At 40.8% G+C, this 18152-nt stretch overlaps 1 protein-coding gene across 1 annotated transcript; it reads right to left on the bottom strand.

The window, feature by feature from the left end:
* Positions 1-295: 295 nt before the first annotated feature.
* LOC119795064 (sterile alpha motif domain-containing protein 9-like) lies at positions 296-11659 on the bottom strand. The gene is made up of 3 exons (XM_038302898.1): positions 11560-11659; positions 5282-5336; positions 296-5192 (listed from the first exon to the last, which is right to left on the bottom strand). Exons 1-3 carry the CDS (start codon positions 11655-11657, stop codon positions 372-374), a joined length of 4974 nt encoding a protein of 1657 aa, XP_038158826.1. The 5' UTR covers positions 11658-11659; the 3' UTR covers positions 296-371.
* Positions 11660-18152: the final 6493 nt, after the last annotated feature.

The following is an 18152-nucleotide window of genomic DNA, read 5'->3' as shown; positions in this document are numbered from 1 at the left end:
GGAAAACACATGCTGAACAAAACAGCGACAAATATAATATTTTTAATAAATCTTTATAATTTCATTCCAACTTAAATATTCTTCTCATAAAACAAAATAGTTCCTAGTTACAATGCATTCAACTATAAAATACAATGCAAAATAAAGACCTCAAACACTCTAGACCCAGAACTTCTCCTTAAAAAAGCTCTTGTTTGAGAAAATATTATGGAGCTATTAAATAGACATTTAAAAGATTCTAAAGAAAGTATTACTGATTTATTACTTATTCCCCGGAGCAGTCTTAAAATTGAACATGCCTTATACCATTTTTACAACGTTGGGTTTTTCAGTGGTTTTGTGAAATGTAACTAAATATACTTGTTACGGTATTACTGAGCAGCATTATATTTAATGTTGTAGGCTACAGGACCTTCCATAGTGAATCCAAGATAGAAGGATATTTCTTCCCGGCTGCACCCACTGCGGATGTCTCCCAGATAAGCTGGACGAACAGGAATTTTTAGGTTTCCTCCATAGCTGACATATACTTCTCCATTTTCAGAAATTCCTTTTTCCCTTAATAACTCTTGTTTAACCTCTGGTTCATTCCAAGCGGCTCCACTCTGCCAAAACTGTTGCAGGGTGTGAGCTTGACCACTGCAGGACTCTTGTCTATTTAAAACATCAATCAATATTTGATCAAGCTTCACTTTAGAGACCATTCTTCTCAGTCCAGTGGATTTCCCAAGAAAGAAATGAGCTAAGGTTGTTCGGGCTGGAAACATGTATGAAAAGCGTCGTTGAAATGATTTCTTGGCTGATGTGATGTATATGCCGATATCTCTCGATTTTGAAGAGCTTTCCAGTTTTCTACCTTTAGTAGGCCACATGAGAAGCATGGATAGGTAGTACAGCTCTGTCGAATTTGAGTGTGTACCTTCTTTTTGTAGTTCTTCATCGAGAAGATCAACCAATTCTTCATATTTTTTCAGTTCCTTAGAGGATGGCTTTATGCTGTACATCACTATGTTAGCTAAGATAAAGTTGACAGTGTCTGATACAGATCTTTTAGGTGAGTTTTTGAAAATATATTTCCATTTTAAGAGGATACGCTCCATCTCTCCACCACTTCTGTGACTCAAACACTGTAAAAGTCCAGCAAATGAGTCTGCTCGTTTTGCTTCTAGATAAAACCTCTGTTCCTGTATCTCCTGGTTTAGACTCAGATTTGGGTTGCTGGCTTTCTCGGATGCTTTTTCTTGTTCTGAACTACTGAACATCTGCAAGTATTTTCTGAACTGCTCTGATAACTTCTTTTTGTGCCTTTCATCAGCCATTACCCTTTCCTGTGATCTAGGTCTCAGGTAAGTGAAGTATTTCTCAAAAAAGCTGAAAATCTCCTTCAGTCTTGGTTTCAAAGAGACCAAAAATCTCTCATGGTGGACCAGGACTTCCACAAACTGGGCAGTGGCAGTGTCCCCGGGGTCAAAATGTAAGCTTTTCATGCAGTGGTGGCCTTTGAGAATCTGTAGCAGTTGGTCTCTTTGATGTCTGTCTCTACTCTGTGAAAGAGGAAGTTCTCTGATGAGGTCCAGAAGGATCATCATAACCTCTGTCTCTCCAACATAACCCGACGTGTTGTAGGACTTTGGCTTCTTTCTGCTGTAACGATCAAATGGGTCTGCAAGTTCATCCTTCTTGGCAAGGTCCTGCGAATCTTGGAAGGCTTTTACAGCTTTAGAGCCCAGCTTCAAGCATTCATCAAGAACCTCAGCAGTGAGAGGTTTGGCTTCTTCAATCGTCTTCTTGAGTTGGCTCTTGTAAACCTGTCCTACTGTGTCTGCAATGTAAGAATTAGAGTTTTTACTTCGTGCATCTAAAGCCCAATGTAAGGCAGCAGAGAAGTCTCTTTCTTTGAGATAGTAATATCTTGCTAGTGCCTGTGGGAGTGTTGCACTTCTGTCAAACCTCTCTATAGCTTTCCCTAAAATTTCTTTGACTTTTTCTGATCCTTCATCTTCATCTATTTTTTCAATTAAAGGAGAAAACAATGTATCCTTGTCATCCCCTTGTTCTTTTCTGTGCCGTGAAACAAGCATGCTTTGAATGTGCAGAAGTAAGAAATCCTTTCCCATGCAGGACATAAAGAGTTTGTCACAGAGTAAAATGTCAATAGTTATTTCAGCCATGGATATATTGTGTTTTTGTTCAAGGAGCTGAAGGCAGTTACTGGCAATCATTGGGTGTAGGAATCGAACCGCTTGGTAGAAGCCATGCTCTTCAACTGTGAATGTTATCAGCAGTGTGGAATATGGATTCATTTTGTCCTCAAGAGTCTCACGTTTCCAGATGACATTCCTTAGACCAACTAACTCTTCACACAAAGAGAGTGACATATAGGATCCATTCACAAAGGTGTTGAACAAAGCCAGAAAGGAGAGGAGCCTGCCCTGCTGGGTGGTGGCATCAAGATCTTTAACAACATTGCTCACAATCTTTGCAATGTAATCCTCACTGAAATTATTTGTCATGATCATGAAAGAGTAAAAGGTTTCCGGCTTCTCATGGTCAGTTTTCAGCTGCTGAAGTTTAGCAGAAAATAGCTTCTGCTCTTTGGAGGACAGCTTGTTGGTTAAGAATATATTAGGAAAATTACTACTTCTTGAGCTCTCAACAGGAAACTGAGTTCTCTCACAGTTCAGTATAATGACCATAAGAGTGTTCTGCTGCATTCTCTCACCAGCACAACTGAGGATACATTGCTTAAGGTCCTCAACATCCTCCCAGTTGTCCACCAAGAGGAGGACTGGTGTGTAGCCTGGCTGATCCTGCTTTCCATATATGAGCAGATTAATGACTTGAGTAGCAATGTCATTATTTCTTGCTCTGTTGTTTTTTACAACAGCACATCTGAATTTTCTCCTTAAGCTCCAAAGAACATGCATTGCAAGAGTTGTTCCTCCACATCCTGGGGCGTGGAAGAGGTTGATCATGACACATGGAGATGTGTAGCTGTCGACAGGTGTGATCAGGTTATACAACTCATCATATTTGTCTCGCTTGATGAATGGCAGACTGCCTCTCTGTTCAGAGAAGTGAAAGTTCCACCATCTTACTTGTCCTCCTCTATAAAAATCCTCTTCTGTTTTCTTATAAAACTCATCAAAGGAAGCTGTAGTCTCAATATCTGTGTTTTCACATTCATTTTCACTCAAAATGTCCAACACTGTGAACAGTTCCTCATCTTTTATTGTCAGCAGCACTGAGCTTGAGCCTGTGGATGGGAGGTATCTCTGGGAAGGCTGTGTTTTCGGCTCTTTTAGTTTTTTTATTGTACTGGATATTTCATTCAGGCTCAGTTCATAGACACATTTATTGGAGATATCTTCCTTACAGCGTACGTCTATTAGCCGCTTCCACTGATTGAATACTTCTGAGTCTCTACAAATGCACAGCATGTTGTCAGTTCCCTCCAGTGTACGATAGATTGCACAGAACGTCTCCAAAATAGGACTTGATATTTCAGTTACAGCTGAATGAAGAACAAAAATGACCAGCAGTTTGTCTCTTGAAATTACATCTGGGCTGCAGAGCAAACCAATCATGTTGCTGATCTCCCCTGAACGCCTCCTAAACCATTCACTGGGTGTTAGTGGCTTATCTTTTTCGCTCTCCTCATTCAGTCGTCCATTGCAGAAAATCCAACTTGTTTGCTTAAACAGGTTAAGCTTTCCAATAAGTGTAGGTAAGCTTTTCTGATTGGTGTACAAATGTGGGTAGTGAAGATTGGCAATACGGTCTCTTCTGTAGGAAAGGCATGTTCCTCTTAAATCTGACTCTGGGTCAAACTCCAGCACAGCAAACAGAGATATTTCCTTCAGAAAATCCATGTGCTCCAGTTGGGCTGAATGACATTTGTCAGTAACTACAATAACCTGAATGGAACTCTCAAGAAAATCTCTTCCACGTGTTACTAGCTGCTTCAGCCTCTGTCCCTGGTTGCTTTGGGGGGAATGTTTTGCTCTGTTTTCCTCTGCCATCTTGCGGGCTGACACCAAGTTGTTGACATTTTCAGCAAACTTTTTCAGTTTTTCTTGACCAATTCTTGGATTGGTATCTGCTAAGATGTTGACTGACTGGGGACCCTGTCTGACAAACAGACAGTGAGTTTTGCACTGATGTCTATCCTTTGTTGATGTAATACCCAGGGAAGTGTAGAAAATAAAATCTTGTGTCTGTGAAGATGCTGGGACTACATCAACCTCTATCACAAATCTGTCTGAAGCTGTCCCATTTTGATGGTGAACTTGTATAAAGTTTGGTGGTCTGATACACAATCGAGCAACATTCACATGCTGTTCTTCAAAAAAATCCTTCAGAGATAATTCAAATGCCTCGTTGAACTTATTGACAGAGGTGATCCTATGGCCAACTACTTGCCCATGTTCTATCTCTGGTTGTCTTTTGACCCCAAAATGTATTGTTCCGTTGGTTCGTGAATTCATACAGCTGGCAGCAAAACTAAACACTTCTCTTGTAAATTCATACAGGATCTCTCTTTCGATTGTTTCATTCACATTTGGCAGGAGGCAGTACTCATGAACTGGGTCAATGAGATTACTTGGACCTGCCATTGGTGGAAGAATGTCATCTTCTACATAGAAGATTATGGAGTTGGTTTTATCAAAGGGCCGACTCTGACTTATTGCCTTAGGTGGTTGTAGATCTTCTAAGTTGTCTTTAAGTTGAGTTTCAATAAAACATTGTTTTGCAGTTGTATTCTGATCCATTATAGAGCGTATCTTTTCTCTCGCCATTTGTAACATTTGTACGGAAGAACTTACACTTTGGATTCCTGAATCTGATGACACCGTCTCATTTTCTGCTGATTCATATATGTTTCCTGATGTTGCTGCACTGGCCCTTACATGGAGCTCACTCTGTGCTGCTGTAGTAGCTGGTAAATATGTCTCTGATTGGTTCCTAAACTTCTTGACCTGCCTTAAGATTTGTAAAGCCTGTGCTGGTGGAACACCTAACTCTAAAAAGTCTTCCTTTTCAAAACAGTCCAGGCAAGCTCCTGTTAGCTCTTGGTCATAAAGCTTTTGTGCAAGTTCTTTTGATACTCTCAGTTTGGTAACCAGCCAGTCTTTAACTTGGTCCTTAGTCCAGTCTTTAATCAGTGGTGGGTGTGTAAAGTTGTATTCCTCCTAAAGAAGATGATATACAAAAAATTACTTTAGGATGCTTTACATAGACTTTTCTGAACACACATTTTTGTTATGGAGAGAACACCTACTGTTTTTGTTTTCAGCCCGGCACCAGGGAGAAGGCTTGGAGATGGATTAACATTACTGTAAACAGATTTTATATTAACCGTTATTAAAAAACACCAAGTGCATTTGGTCAATCTGCACATTTCCACACAGTTTGAATGGCAAACAACAGCTTTTATAACAACCCCTTATGAAAAAAATCCACAATATTTTCAGCACAAAGAGCAAGCTGATAACACCACACAACACGAGGAAGTAAAAAAAAACAGCCGTATACAACTTTATTAAAGCCTCTTCATGCCATTGGAGAGTGACAGTAATTTCTTTCCTGGAGTTTTTACAGGTTTAGCACCCCTAGTGGCTAAAAGTTACACAGTGTTTCCTTTAAATTTTGCATGGCATGGATGAAAATTTCTCCCCCCCCCCCAATAATGCCTGTTGTGCAGCAAATTTTATCAGATAAGTATCACTTTTACAGTATTATTGTATCTAATAACAACACAAACACTACACACTACTGAAATGTGGTGTGTAGAGGAAAAGGTAAAGGAAAAGGGGGTCTAAGAGTCCGTCCAAAGAGTCTCTGAGGAATGTTTGAGTTTAAAGACTTTGTACATTTAATGTTTCTTTTAAAGTAGCAGCAAAGAAATGTGAATAACACTGATGCCGAGATCTTATATGCAATCAAAGAAGTGAGGCTTCATTAAGTTTTACAGTTAAAACTGAACAATGACTCAGGAAAGCATTAAAATGGGGTAACATGGAGTAAGGCGGGGCTCAGCTAAAATAAAGAGTCCTGAAACTTAGCCCAAAGATGGCCACCACTACGTATACATGTTACCAAAGACGGGGGCGGTTTGGAGCTTGCAATGCTTTTGCAATGCAGAACATCCTATAGCTAATGCAGAAGATGCAGGCCGGGCCAAGCACTGATGTAGCACAAGGTAAGAGTCGTGTTCATCAAACTACAATGTTAGAGTGCAACCGAGGCAAGCCCGTCAGCACAGTTCTGTCAGTCAAGCTAACTTATCTCCTTGCTCAGTGGATTGCCAACAGCTGCCACCATCAGCTTGGTTGAAGATGATGGGTTGACGTTGTTCTCCAAGCGGCCACAGGTGGGCCATCTTACAAACTACCTGCGAGGCAAACTATCATGAGGAGAATTCATGACAAGCATGCCACGGAGAAAGACGCGAAAGATGAGAAATTTGCTTTAGGCAGGCTATGCCTTTAAATTTAGTTTTACCACGACACCACGAATGATTAACACAACATTATGTTTGTTACTTGATGATTGCTTGGGTGAATGTGGGTAAAGTGGGACGCTTTTTGAAAATGTAGATTCTGAGGTATTTTTTTGCCAATTTCATTTCTAGAGCTAGAGTTTCATATGATACAAACCTGTACAAAGACCTACCTTTAGTTATTATTTAGGTAGCACACACATACACTATATTGCCAAAAGTATTTGCTCACCTGCCTTGACTCACATATGAGCTTAAGTGACATCCCGTTCCTAATCCATAGGGTTCAATATGACGTCGGTCCACCCTTTGCAGCTAGAACAGCTTCAACTCTTCTGGGAAGGCTGTCCACAAGGTTTAGGAGTGTGTTTATGGGAATTTTTGACCATTCTTCCAGAAGCGCATTTGTGAGGTCGCACACTGATGTTGGACGAGAAGGCCTGGCTCTCAGTCTCCGCTCTAATTCATCCCAAAGGTGTTCTATCGGGTTGAGGTCAGGACTCTGTGCAGGCCAGTCAAGTTCATCCACACCAGACTCTGTCATCCATGTCTTTATGGACCTTGCTTTGTGCACTGATGCACAGTCATGTTGGAAGAGGAAGGGGCCAGCTCCAAACTGTTCCCACAAAGTTGGGAGCATGGAATTGTCCAAAATGTCTTGGTATGCTGAAGCATTCAGAGTTCCTTTCACTGGAACTAAGGGGCCAAGCCCAGCTCCTGAAAAACAACCTCACACCATAATCCCCCCTCCACCAAACTTTACACTTGGCACAATGCAGTCAGACAAGTACCGTTCTCCTGGCAACCGCCAAACCCAGACCCGTCCATCAGATTGCCAGATGGAGAAGCGCGATTCGTCACTCCAGAGAACGCGTCTCCACTGCTCTAGAGTCCAGTGGCGGCGTGCTTTACACCACCGCATCCGACGCTTTGCATTGCACTTGGTGATGTATGGCTTGGATGCAGCTGCTCGACCATGGAAACCCATTCCATGAAGCTCTCTGCGCACTGTTCTTGAGCTAATCTGAAGGCCACATGAAGTTTGGAGGTCTGTAGTGATTGACTCTGCAGAAAGTTGGCGACCTCTTCGCACTATGCGCGTCAGCATCCGCTGACCCCGCTCCGTCAGTTTACGTGGCCTACCACTTCGTGGCTGAGTTGCTGTCGTTCCCAAACACTTCCATTTTCTTATAATACAGCTGACAGTTGACTGTGGAATATTTAGGAGCGAGGAAATTTCACGACTGGATTTGTTGCACAGGTGGCATCCTATCACAGTTCCACGCTGGAATTCACTGAGCTCCTGAGAGCGACCCATTCTTTCACAAATGTTTGTAAAAACAGTCTGCATGCCTAGGTGCTTGAATTTATACACCTGTGGCCATGGAAGTGATTGGAACACCTGATTCCAATAATTTGGATGGGTGAGCAAATACTTTTGGCAATATAGTGTATATTAGAATCCTTTGACAGAATTCAAATTTTAATCCATTTTAATCTAGATCAATCTAGATTAATTCAAAGATTGATTACAGTGAGATTAATCTAGATTATTCTTACTGTAATCGAATGGATCAATTGTCCCAGGCCCAGGACAGAGGGGGGCCAAATTAGACACTCTGACCATTTAAAATACAGGCAGCAGTAATTTTTCAGAAAATATGTGTGAAAAATATCTAATATTAGAGTAACTAAATATACATATCACCCTAACATAAAATATTCTGACCAGTACAAAGGTGGGATGCAACTTTTAAAGTTTGTTTCGCTGCAAACTAAGAATGTTAGGTTTTCAGAAGTCCGGTGCACTGCAAAAAATTTCAATCTAGCTAAGTCATTTTTTATTAAAATAAGTGCATTTGTTCTTGAATTAAGGAGGTAAAAGAGACATTTTGCCAATGGAACAAGAGAATTTACACTTAAAATAAGAAAACACAATTGCATTGTCTTATTTCAAGTGCATTTTATCTAATTATCTTATTTCAAGAGTAAAATTACTCATTCCATTGGCAAACTATCTCATTTACCTGCTCAAATTAAGGGTGAATACACTTAATTTAAGAAATTTTTACTTATTTCTAGATCGTTTTTGCAGTGAAAAAAAAGAGAAAAAGGGAAGATTTTATGATTAAATGTTTTTTTAAAACTGAGGATGAGTCAGGAACACGTCCAGGAACGGAAATGCAGAAGAATGATATTCAGAGCCTGGTAAGAAGCAATGTTTTTATCAATGTGATTTTAAAGTATAGCATCCAGTGTAGTATCTAGTGTAAAGGGAAAGCACATTTTCTTTTAGAGAAATAATTGAGCTTATCGCCAAAAGAGCAGAGAGATGGCAGAGGTCCAGGTGCATGGTGAAAGACAGAGCGGAGCAGGAGAGCCAGCTGAGGCGGGGAGCTTGGATGACGGAGAGAAAAGAGGGGAGCATAGCTGCTTCAGGGGGCGGGGAAGGAGGCGCATGTGTTTGAAAAGGAGACAGAGAGAGGCATAATTGCTCAACGACGGATCACACCATTAATTTCAATGATCCCGTGTTATGGTTAACAAAAATGACTGATTCGGATACAGTGAATGTTTGTGATAGGAAAAAGGAAGTCTGTCACGGAGATGGCGAATTAACTCCCAGCAGATTCAGAGGGCAGAGAATTTCCAAAGTATCTAACCTGTTCTAACTCCCACAATGGAAGGAAAAAAATGTTAGGGACTGGCTGATATAAAGCAGGTCAAAGGCCATATTTTGCCTGCCACGCTCGTTGTTCTCTTATGAAGAAGAGAAAAGATCAACAACTGCAGTAAATTCAATAGATGGGATGAAAATATCCAACATAAAATACAGAAATCTTTATGGAATATTTCCAGGGCAGCAAAGAAAATGTGCACACAAACATTGTTATTGAAAATGTAAGAACTAGCTACATATTTTCCCATCTCTACCTGTGACTGGATAGAGGTGAGTGGGCCTTCAGAAAAAACTACCTTTGCTCTAGGATGTCCCAGGAAAGGTCTAATGGACTGGCAATGTTGTCTATAGAGCATTAGCTTACCAAGAAATTAGACTTTAAAGACATCATAAATGACTTTACCACTGAAAAATTTCACCGTTTGGCATTTGCAGACCAAGTCTCACCACGTTTATGAAGAATTGTTTGGAGGTCAAAAATAAATATTTCTGTAAAAAGCAGATTATGGAATAAACTAATAGGCAAAGGAGAATGAATTATTTAATTAAGTTGACTTTTTGGTTGTGTATGTGTGGCAGGTGTAGAGGGGGGGCCAAGAAAGCCCTAGCAAAGCTGTCAGCTGGCCTGTGTACATGTATAGGATAAAATTATGATGCATATATATATATTTAATGTTGTACTGACTTCATAGACATCATCATATAAATCCCATGAAAAAAATAAAAAAAATGTATGGTGACTGACGGCTCAAACCTGAAATCTGGTGGAGGAAGGGACCTTGACTTGTAGCTCTTTAGAGATTGGTCAATTTGGTATGAGTGTCCTCCAAATATTTCATCCGCTATGGAGCTTGGAGAATTCCTGTTGAAGATATAAATTGATTTATTCAGTTTACTTCCTTACATTATCAAAAGACAGCATTGGCAATTCCTCACTGAAATTGCCAATGCTTTAAAGGCTAAACCACCCCTGTAAAATTCGTAAAATTATTGGTAAAATATTCATTGTCAAACTTCATAAATGAAGTCATTATACAGCATTGAATAAGCGCTAAAATGCACCTGATTTCCTCGGCAGATGGAGGTTAGCACCGTGGAAGTAGAGCCATTGAATAACACGCCAAAATATGTCCCTTCCGGTAAGGCTAAACCTCTTATGCTGCATTCAGACCGGGCATGTTTTCGGCATCAAAGCATCTGATTTACAAACTACGAGGGACGGCGTCGAGAGGTCCAGCATTGTGCCCGACTGTCGGGAGCGGCACCTCCAAGCTTTCTGGCGTCGTAGTGTCCAGGCATCGAAGAGTTTGATGCTGGAGTTAAGTAAATTTAACTTTTGCTGCCGGAGCGTCAACCAATCAGAAAAACTGATCCAGGGTTTTTTGGGGGGAAGACAGACACTACCTACAAACTGTCATCGCTTCTGCAGACATTCTGCATAAATAAATATCAAGGCAGTTAACACAGTTTGAAAAGAGCAGGTAGATTGGATTGTTATGTAGAAGGAACAGAGAGCAGCTCTGATCATTAGTGCTGCACTAAAACATTTTCATGAACTATAGAGAAACAGTTTATAAATACCTAAATTAACTAGAAATGTTAAAACCTGCTGATGAAAAATATGCGATTGTATTTTCTGGTTCTTTCAGTTTTTACCCCAGACCCTAAAAACTGACCTTAGCAGAGAGTTTTCAGTGGGGATTCCCAGCGCTGCCTGACAGCAGAATGCTGGAGGTCTGAAGCTCCCAACAAGAACTGCAGATTTTAGTGGAATTAAAACCCTGATGAACTGATGAACAGAGGATTTTTGGAGGTGAACTTTCTCACTTAAAAACATCTTAAAACTATTTTTCCAACTCATAAAGTAAATAAAGCCAAGCTGCTCTCTAGGTTGAAGCTACAGAACAGAGCAGATAAACAACCAGAGCGTCAGAGCATTGAAGCAACTTGACCACAGTTTGATCTAGCGTCCAAGTTTCTGCATTTAAGCGTTTTTGATGCTGAAAACGCATCCAGTGCAGTTGCAGCATTAGAGGGTCTATGTAGCAGGGGTGGGTCATGAAGCTGGCTGCTCATTGCTGATTGGTAAACCTATTTATGGATTTCTGACTGACAGTGAGCGGACAGAGAGAAGGTTTCCTCATGAGTTCAAAGGGAAAAGTCATCATTCAGTCAGAGCAAACGTCTTATGCTAACTTTGCCATTTTCACACTGTTGTAGTGACGTGTTTAATGTGTTTTAACATTTGCGATAACAATAACTAACACCTCATCCTGCCCTAACACCTCCCTGCCACTGAAAGACAGGATAGTTAAACTCACTATTCTAATGTCAGCCATCAGAGGAACACGATAGAGACTCAATGACTGTTACACACCTTCCATCCCCAGAGAAGTCTGGAGGGTTGCTTCTGGAGAAGTCTGACATCACAGAACAGCTTGAAGAAGTGGTGGGCTTCCTCTGCTCAGGATCCATGGTTGTGTCATGGTTGTGTATATATATATATATATATATATATATATATATATATATATATATATATATATATATATATATATATATATAAAACATTTATAAATTACCACGTTATCCTGCCCCCCGCTGCGCTCCAGACCTCCTGCAAAGCAAAGCCTACAGCCTCTGCTGTTCCTTCTGTATTGCTGCGCTCTGACTTCCTCTGGGCATGTGTGATATTATCATTAAATATGTAGGAGCAAAATATGCAGAAATGAACGCTTAATTTAATGACATATTAAAAATCTCCCCATCAGCATCCATCATATGTACGGTTTCTGACGGAGATGAGTATTACCAACAGTTTGCATCCAATCTTTTAAATAAACGACGGTAGTTTTTTTTTTATTTGGAGTGACCGATCTGTTGTCACTATATTTTAATCTAACAAACCGGATCTTCTCGACGTTCTTTTTCCTGTTTGGTGCGATTGCAATAGAGGATCTTGACCTGAACGGACCTGAACATTTAGAGGATGTTTGGCTCAACCTGCTGCTGTGAAGCAGGATTCTCCACCATCAACAGAATCAACAATAAATCTGGATCCAGGCTCAAAATGAGCTCCTTGATATGTGCTTTAGAATGGCTTAGTCTCCATTCAAACCCAGGTTTAAAGCCTTGCAGGGCAGCCTAAAGCCCACTGCCAACATTAAGACAGAAAAAAGAAAACAGTCAGTTCAGGTGTTTTAAAAAATATGGGAATCAGGAAATTGTCTATAAACCACACTGAAAGATTGTTGTTCTCTACTTCAAAAAACACTTTAGATTTGAAAATTTTCTTTTTTTTTTCTTTTTTCTTTATATTTTTTTATTTACAAATTCGATGTATAATATGGAGGCATTAACACCTAATTTTATTTCCTTGTTAAATTCTGTTTGAAGTAACAGATCATTAAAAATGTCTCTGGACCTTTACTGGTTGATGATTTTTCTTTATTCGGACCCCACAGATTTTTAATTGGTTCCCCCTAGTTTAATGTTTCTAAATATTTATTTCCCGTCATGTGCTCCATCCAATGCAGATCATTGGCTCCATCCACATCTAGTGAAAACTAGTGTGATTGGATGAGTCATAGAACGCAAACACTCATTGGTTAGCTAAAGGAAACCATCAGAAGCAAGCAGGTGTTCTTCAAACTGCTAACGTGAATTGTCTATGCCATGCTACAATGTTGGATTCAGAAAAAGATGTTGAAATGTCTGAAAGGTCGGACACAGGCGAGAGCGTATCGGGAGACGGAGACCAACAAGACCTCCCTCATCCTTGGCCCTATCTCAGAGAATTTATAGAAATTAAGCTTTCAGTTCACTTAGTGGCATCTGGCTGTTTTTTAAAGGTTACTTTATACTTTAAGTAGTTTTTGGAGCGCACACTTTTTCACTTTTACTTCAGTAAAGAGGTCAAGTTGATACTTCAACTTTTACCAGAGTGTTTTTAAACTGCAGTATCTATACTTCTACTTAAGTAACAAATGTGGGTACTTTTGACACCACTGATGCCATTTAGACCAATGTTAATGCCATTTAGCCATAGAAAGTAAGTCAGTCTCTCCATTGAATATATTTCTTCAATAGTCTCTAACACTTGCTATGCTTGGGGAGGATGTTTTTAAGCCAGCTTATTGTTTTAGCCTTTTTCAATGCAATCATCTGAATTTTTCAGAGGTATCTATGCTTTTTTGGTAATAAATCCTTGGGTAGCAGACCCAGCAGAAAGATCTTGGGATTCTTAGGAACGGCATAAGCAGCAATGTTGTCCGTGAGCTGATAGATACTTCCCAAGAATGGTAGGAAATGTGTATATGTCTAAAAGATTTGGAGACACAATCTCCAACATTGTTTCTGATGCCCCTGAAATGTATTAGTAATATGAGGAATTATAATATACCTAATTAGGTTTTTCCTAACTAGTGGATGTTTGTTGGTTTGTTGCATGTTACACATTGTAAGCCAAGAACTCTGTCAATATTCAAAAAAGGTAAAACAGTCCACTGGACTTTCCAAGTTTGAAGTCATTTCGCTTCCCATCTAGGAAGCTTTTTCAATTCAAAATTTTTAGGATAATTATCATTAATGATGTGTGAGTTTATCACACCCTGGTATGGACGGCCTGTTGTGCGTCAGAACTGACGTATTAATCTATTTAGGACTATATCTCTGTCTGGATATACAGTTATAATCTTCATTTTGTATGTGGCAAAGATTTGGAATTGAGAGCGGTGTCCTATTTTGATGAGGCTGGAGGCATGGATGTCTTATCATCTGCTAATGTGTATGTTATAAAATAAGATGATGTGGCAGACTGGAGATGTATAAAATGTCCTTTTAACTGTTAATCGGGGCCACTTCCTGAGAGGTGAGCTCAGAGGTGAGCAGCTTCCTTCTCTAAACTCTAAGCAATTTCTCTGAACTGAGCAAGATTACAATTTCTATCAGAATTTGTTGACATGTATCCTGGTTTTTTGATACATATAAGTTATGAAGTGTTATTTAAAGAGTTTGTCCCGAGTTATCTTTTTTCAGGAAAAAGAACTGGAGAGATAGAGCATCATGGTGCAGACACAGAGCCTATCTTTAACAAAATCAAAATCTCTGACTACACAATTTTCAGCCCCGCTTCCCATTTTGATTTCCAGCTTTTCTTTTCTTTTTATTCTCATTACACTGTCACAAGTACAGAGCAACAAGATATTCTCTCTTTATTTAACCCATCCCCATTGTGCGTTGCCCAGGGAGCAGTGTGGGGTTAAGGGTCTTGCTCAGGGACCAAGAGTGACAGTCTGCAGCATTGGGGCTCGAACCGAGGACCTCTGGATTTCATGGGCAATGCCCTAACTACTATGCCACCACTCCCCTAGCATCATAAAGTGTTGTTGTTACCATTTTGTTTTTGTAAATCTTTTAAAGTTTCAACATAGTTCTAGTTTTGTAGGCATCGGTAAATACTTTGACAAGATTAATTTTTGGACAGGAAGCACTTTCTCTTACATCCGTGTTATAAAAATTATGTACCTGCAGGTATCTAAACAAATCAGTATTTTCTAAGTTTCTAAGATTTGGTATTAATGGACTTGTTTCTGTATTTTGGATATGTAATTCCTCTGTTTTCCTTCCAATAATTAATCCAAAACATTTTATATCTTTTTTTCCCCAGCATGGTTTTTAAAATGTCTCCTGTTGAAATCAGTTTCACAAACCAGGATATCAGAGAGCCGAAGAGGTATCCAAGAAGAATCCAAGCCGATGTCCTTAACACAGTCCAAGTCCAGAATCCAGGAAGTCAGACCAAATATCAAACTGAACAGAGCCGACAGGGAAAAGCCAAAAAAACAAAAATCGAGAGGCAGAAACCGGTCAGAATCAAAAAGACAAATCAATTACTTGACGACTAGAATTAGAGGCCATGAAGACTCTATACCAGACTATCTCTGAGCTTAAATCTGCACACATTAGAGGGCGTTTTTATCATTGGGATTTTAACCAGGCTAACTTAAAGACTGTTCTCCCTCATTTCTACCAACATGTGGACTTAGCAACTCAGGGCGAAAACACTTTAGACCCGTATTACTCTAATATCAAAGATGCATTCAGAACAGCCCCCCACCCCCACCTCGGGTCATCAGATCACCTCTCTGTCATGCTAATTCCTCCATACAGGCCCCTGCAGAACAGGGCTAAACCAACAGTGAAGGAATCAGAGTGTGGTGTGAGGGCGCCATAGAGAAACTCCCAAGACTGTTTTGAATGCTCTGACTGGAACATGTTCAAAGCTTCAGCAACCTATGACAACAACATAAATATAGATGAGTATGCCATGACTGTGTCACCCTACATCAACAAATGCATTGTGGACATTATCATCACAAAGAACATCACCACCCGAGCAGTGGCGGCTGGTGAAAAATATTTTTGGTGGGGCTGATATAGCCTAGTGTATGTCTCCAACTAATCCGGAATAAGAATTCAAATAAACAATTGGACAATACATACAATTTAACAGTAATGATTTAATTTACTATATAATAACTAACAGTGATGATTTGGGTCACTGTGACGGGGTTCTTTGGCCTCCAAGAATCCAGTCTCAGTCGGGTTACCGGTGTTGGTGATTTATTGTGCTCAAAAACTCAAAACAGGGTGCAAAAACAACTAAACATAAACAAGATCCTCTGGGCCTCAGCCTCCCTCCAGTTACCAGCAATGTAACAAAGAAACAGAAAACAAAAATTGCCGCTTTTCTTCCCACAGCCCTCATTAAATAGTTTAAGCCCCTCACCTCAGGCTCTCTTGTTTCTGATTTCTTCTCATTAATCAGTTTTGTCCATATATTACCTCCACAAACAATTGATGTACAAAAACAAATAATTTTTACAACTTAATTCTTTTACACAGATTCATTGACTTATTCAATTACACCAAACTGGGTTTGAACCCAGCAAAGACGCAGCCAGACTGAAGATGACAAGTCCCCATAGCATAAACACGTACACACCCACACCCCCCACACACCCACACACACACACACACACACACACACACCCCACACATACCACACACACACACGGCTAACCCCACTGAAATATTAAGTGTGCACCCTCAATACGCCAGCAGGTAACCAGGAACAGCTTGTGTGTTTAAGTTCATGGAGCTACTGGTCTCAGCGCGAGTGTATTGGTCCTCACAAGCACAGTATAACAGGAATGTGTGTATGGCGCGCAAAGTTAGAGAGGTTGTTTTAAGCGACGAGGTGGATTCGTCACAGTCACAATAACCATGACATGAAATGTTCATATCCTACAACAGGGATGTTCTTCTGGCAAACGGGTAGATAAATAAGGATCTCACCGAATTTGGTGGAAGCTGCATCTCGCTCGTTACATTCGCCATCTTCCCTCTAATTGTCTGCACCTGCGCTTGGGTTCAGAAGCCTGTTAAAGTGCAGTTTTTTCAGCGCCCCAAGACCATAAAGTTCCGAGACGCTGATTGGCCATTAAATTCACCTAGCAATAGTACATGATTGACAGATTCTCTGCAAATGTGGGTCAGTCTGATCAGCGCCCCCAGAACAGAGACGGTAGGAGTCTGTCTGTGGAAATCCACAAATTAATGACAGTAGATAGGGAAATGTAGTTTATATAATTTGTTTTGCTTATAGGTACACAGTCTAGAGAGTAAAACTGACATTTATGAGTTAATTTCTAAAAATATATTTTACGTTTCTCTCTTCTTATCAGGGGGGGCGGTGCCCCAGCGCCCCCTATGGGCCGGCCGCCACTGCACCCGAGCAAACCAACGACCCTGGATGAATGGAGAGATTCGATAAATAGCTTTCAAGTCTGGTGATAAAGTGGCACTGAGAACAGCGAGAGCTAACTTGAATCTTGCCATCAGATCAGCGAACCAGGACCAAAGGTGAAAGATCCCGGATCTTTTCCACAGTGAGAGCAACACCAGGAGAATGTGGAATTTGACTGTATGATCTGGTTGAACTGTAAAGTGCCTTGAGATGACTTGTGTTGTGAATTGGCACTATGTAAATAAACTGAATTGAAATTGAATTGAAATCCTCACCCCCGGTAGACTCAGCAAACACTGATTTCCTAAATAAACTGAACAACTTCTTTGGAAGGTTTGAGGCACTAAACAGCACTCAAGCAGTTCCACACCAGGGGGAGGAGGGACTACTGTAAACCTTGACATAGCTGAAGTGGGGAAAACTATGGGAGTCGACCCAAGAAAGGCCCCTGGCGGGTGTATATGGAGGGTGCATGTCAGCTGGCTGGTGTCAACAGACATTTTTAACACCTGGCTGGACCGATCCATAGTAATGAAATGGGGCCTCTACTTACAGGCAATGAAAACCCAGGGAAAAGAGGAAGATTGAGCTTGCGCTCTGAGTTTTAAACCCTGAGTGACGTAAGGGTATTTCCTGTTGAAGTATCCTCTTAAGCTGATTGGTCCATGCGTGAACTGACCGTCCCTTTGACTGGAATATTCCAGAACTTTCCCGAGGACCTTTTGTTCTCTTTGTGTAAAAAGAAAGGGGGATGGTTTGAAATGGTTCATCAAATTGATTTGGGCTCCATTGTGGAAATATATCCCAACAACTGCGTCACCAACAGACCTCAGTCAGTCCGGGTTGGACACAACACCTCTGATGTCATCAGTCTAAGTTCAGGCTCCCCTCAGGGCTGCATCCTGAGCCCCCTGCTGTTCACCCTGATGACACATGACTGCGTCCCCATACACAGAAGTGCATGTACTTCCTGTGGAGGATGAGGAGAGCCCACCTGCCCCACCCCCCCCCCCCCCCCCATCCTCCCCACCTTCTCCAGAAGCACCATAGAGAGCGTTCTGACCAGCTGTCTCACTGTGTGGTGTGGAGGCTGCAGCGCCTCAGACTGGAAGAAGGTGAGAACAGCAGAGAGGGTCATGGGGGCTCCTCTTCCCTCCATT

Source organism: Cyprinodon tularosa, unplaced genomic scaffold, assembly GCF_016077235.1.
Source record: "Cyprinodon tularosa strain WSP-4 unplaced genomic scaffold, ASM1607723v1 ctg1132, whole genome shotgun sequence".
Lineage (NCBI taxonomy): Eukaryota > Metazoa > Chordata > Actinopteri > Cyprinodontiformes > Cyprinodontidae > Cyprinodon > Cyprinodon tularosa.
Note: the sequence above shows the minus strand (reverse complement) of the source record. Positions and strands in the feature narration are given on the sequence as shown.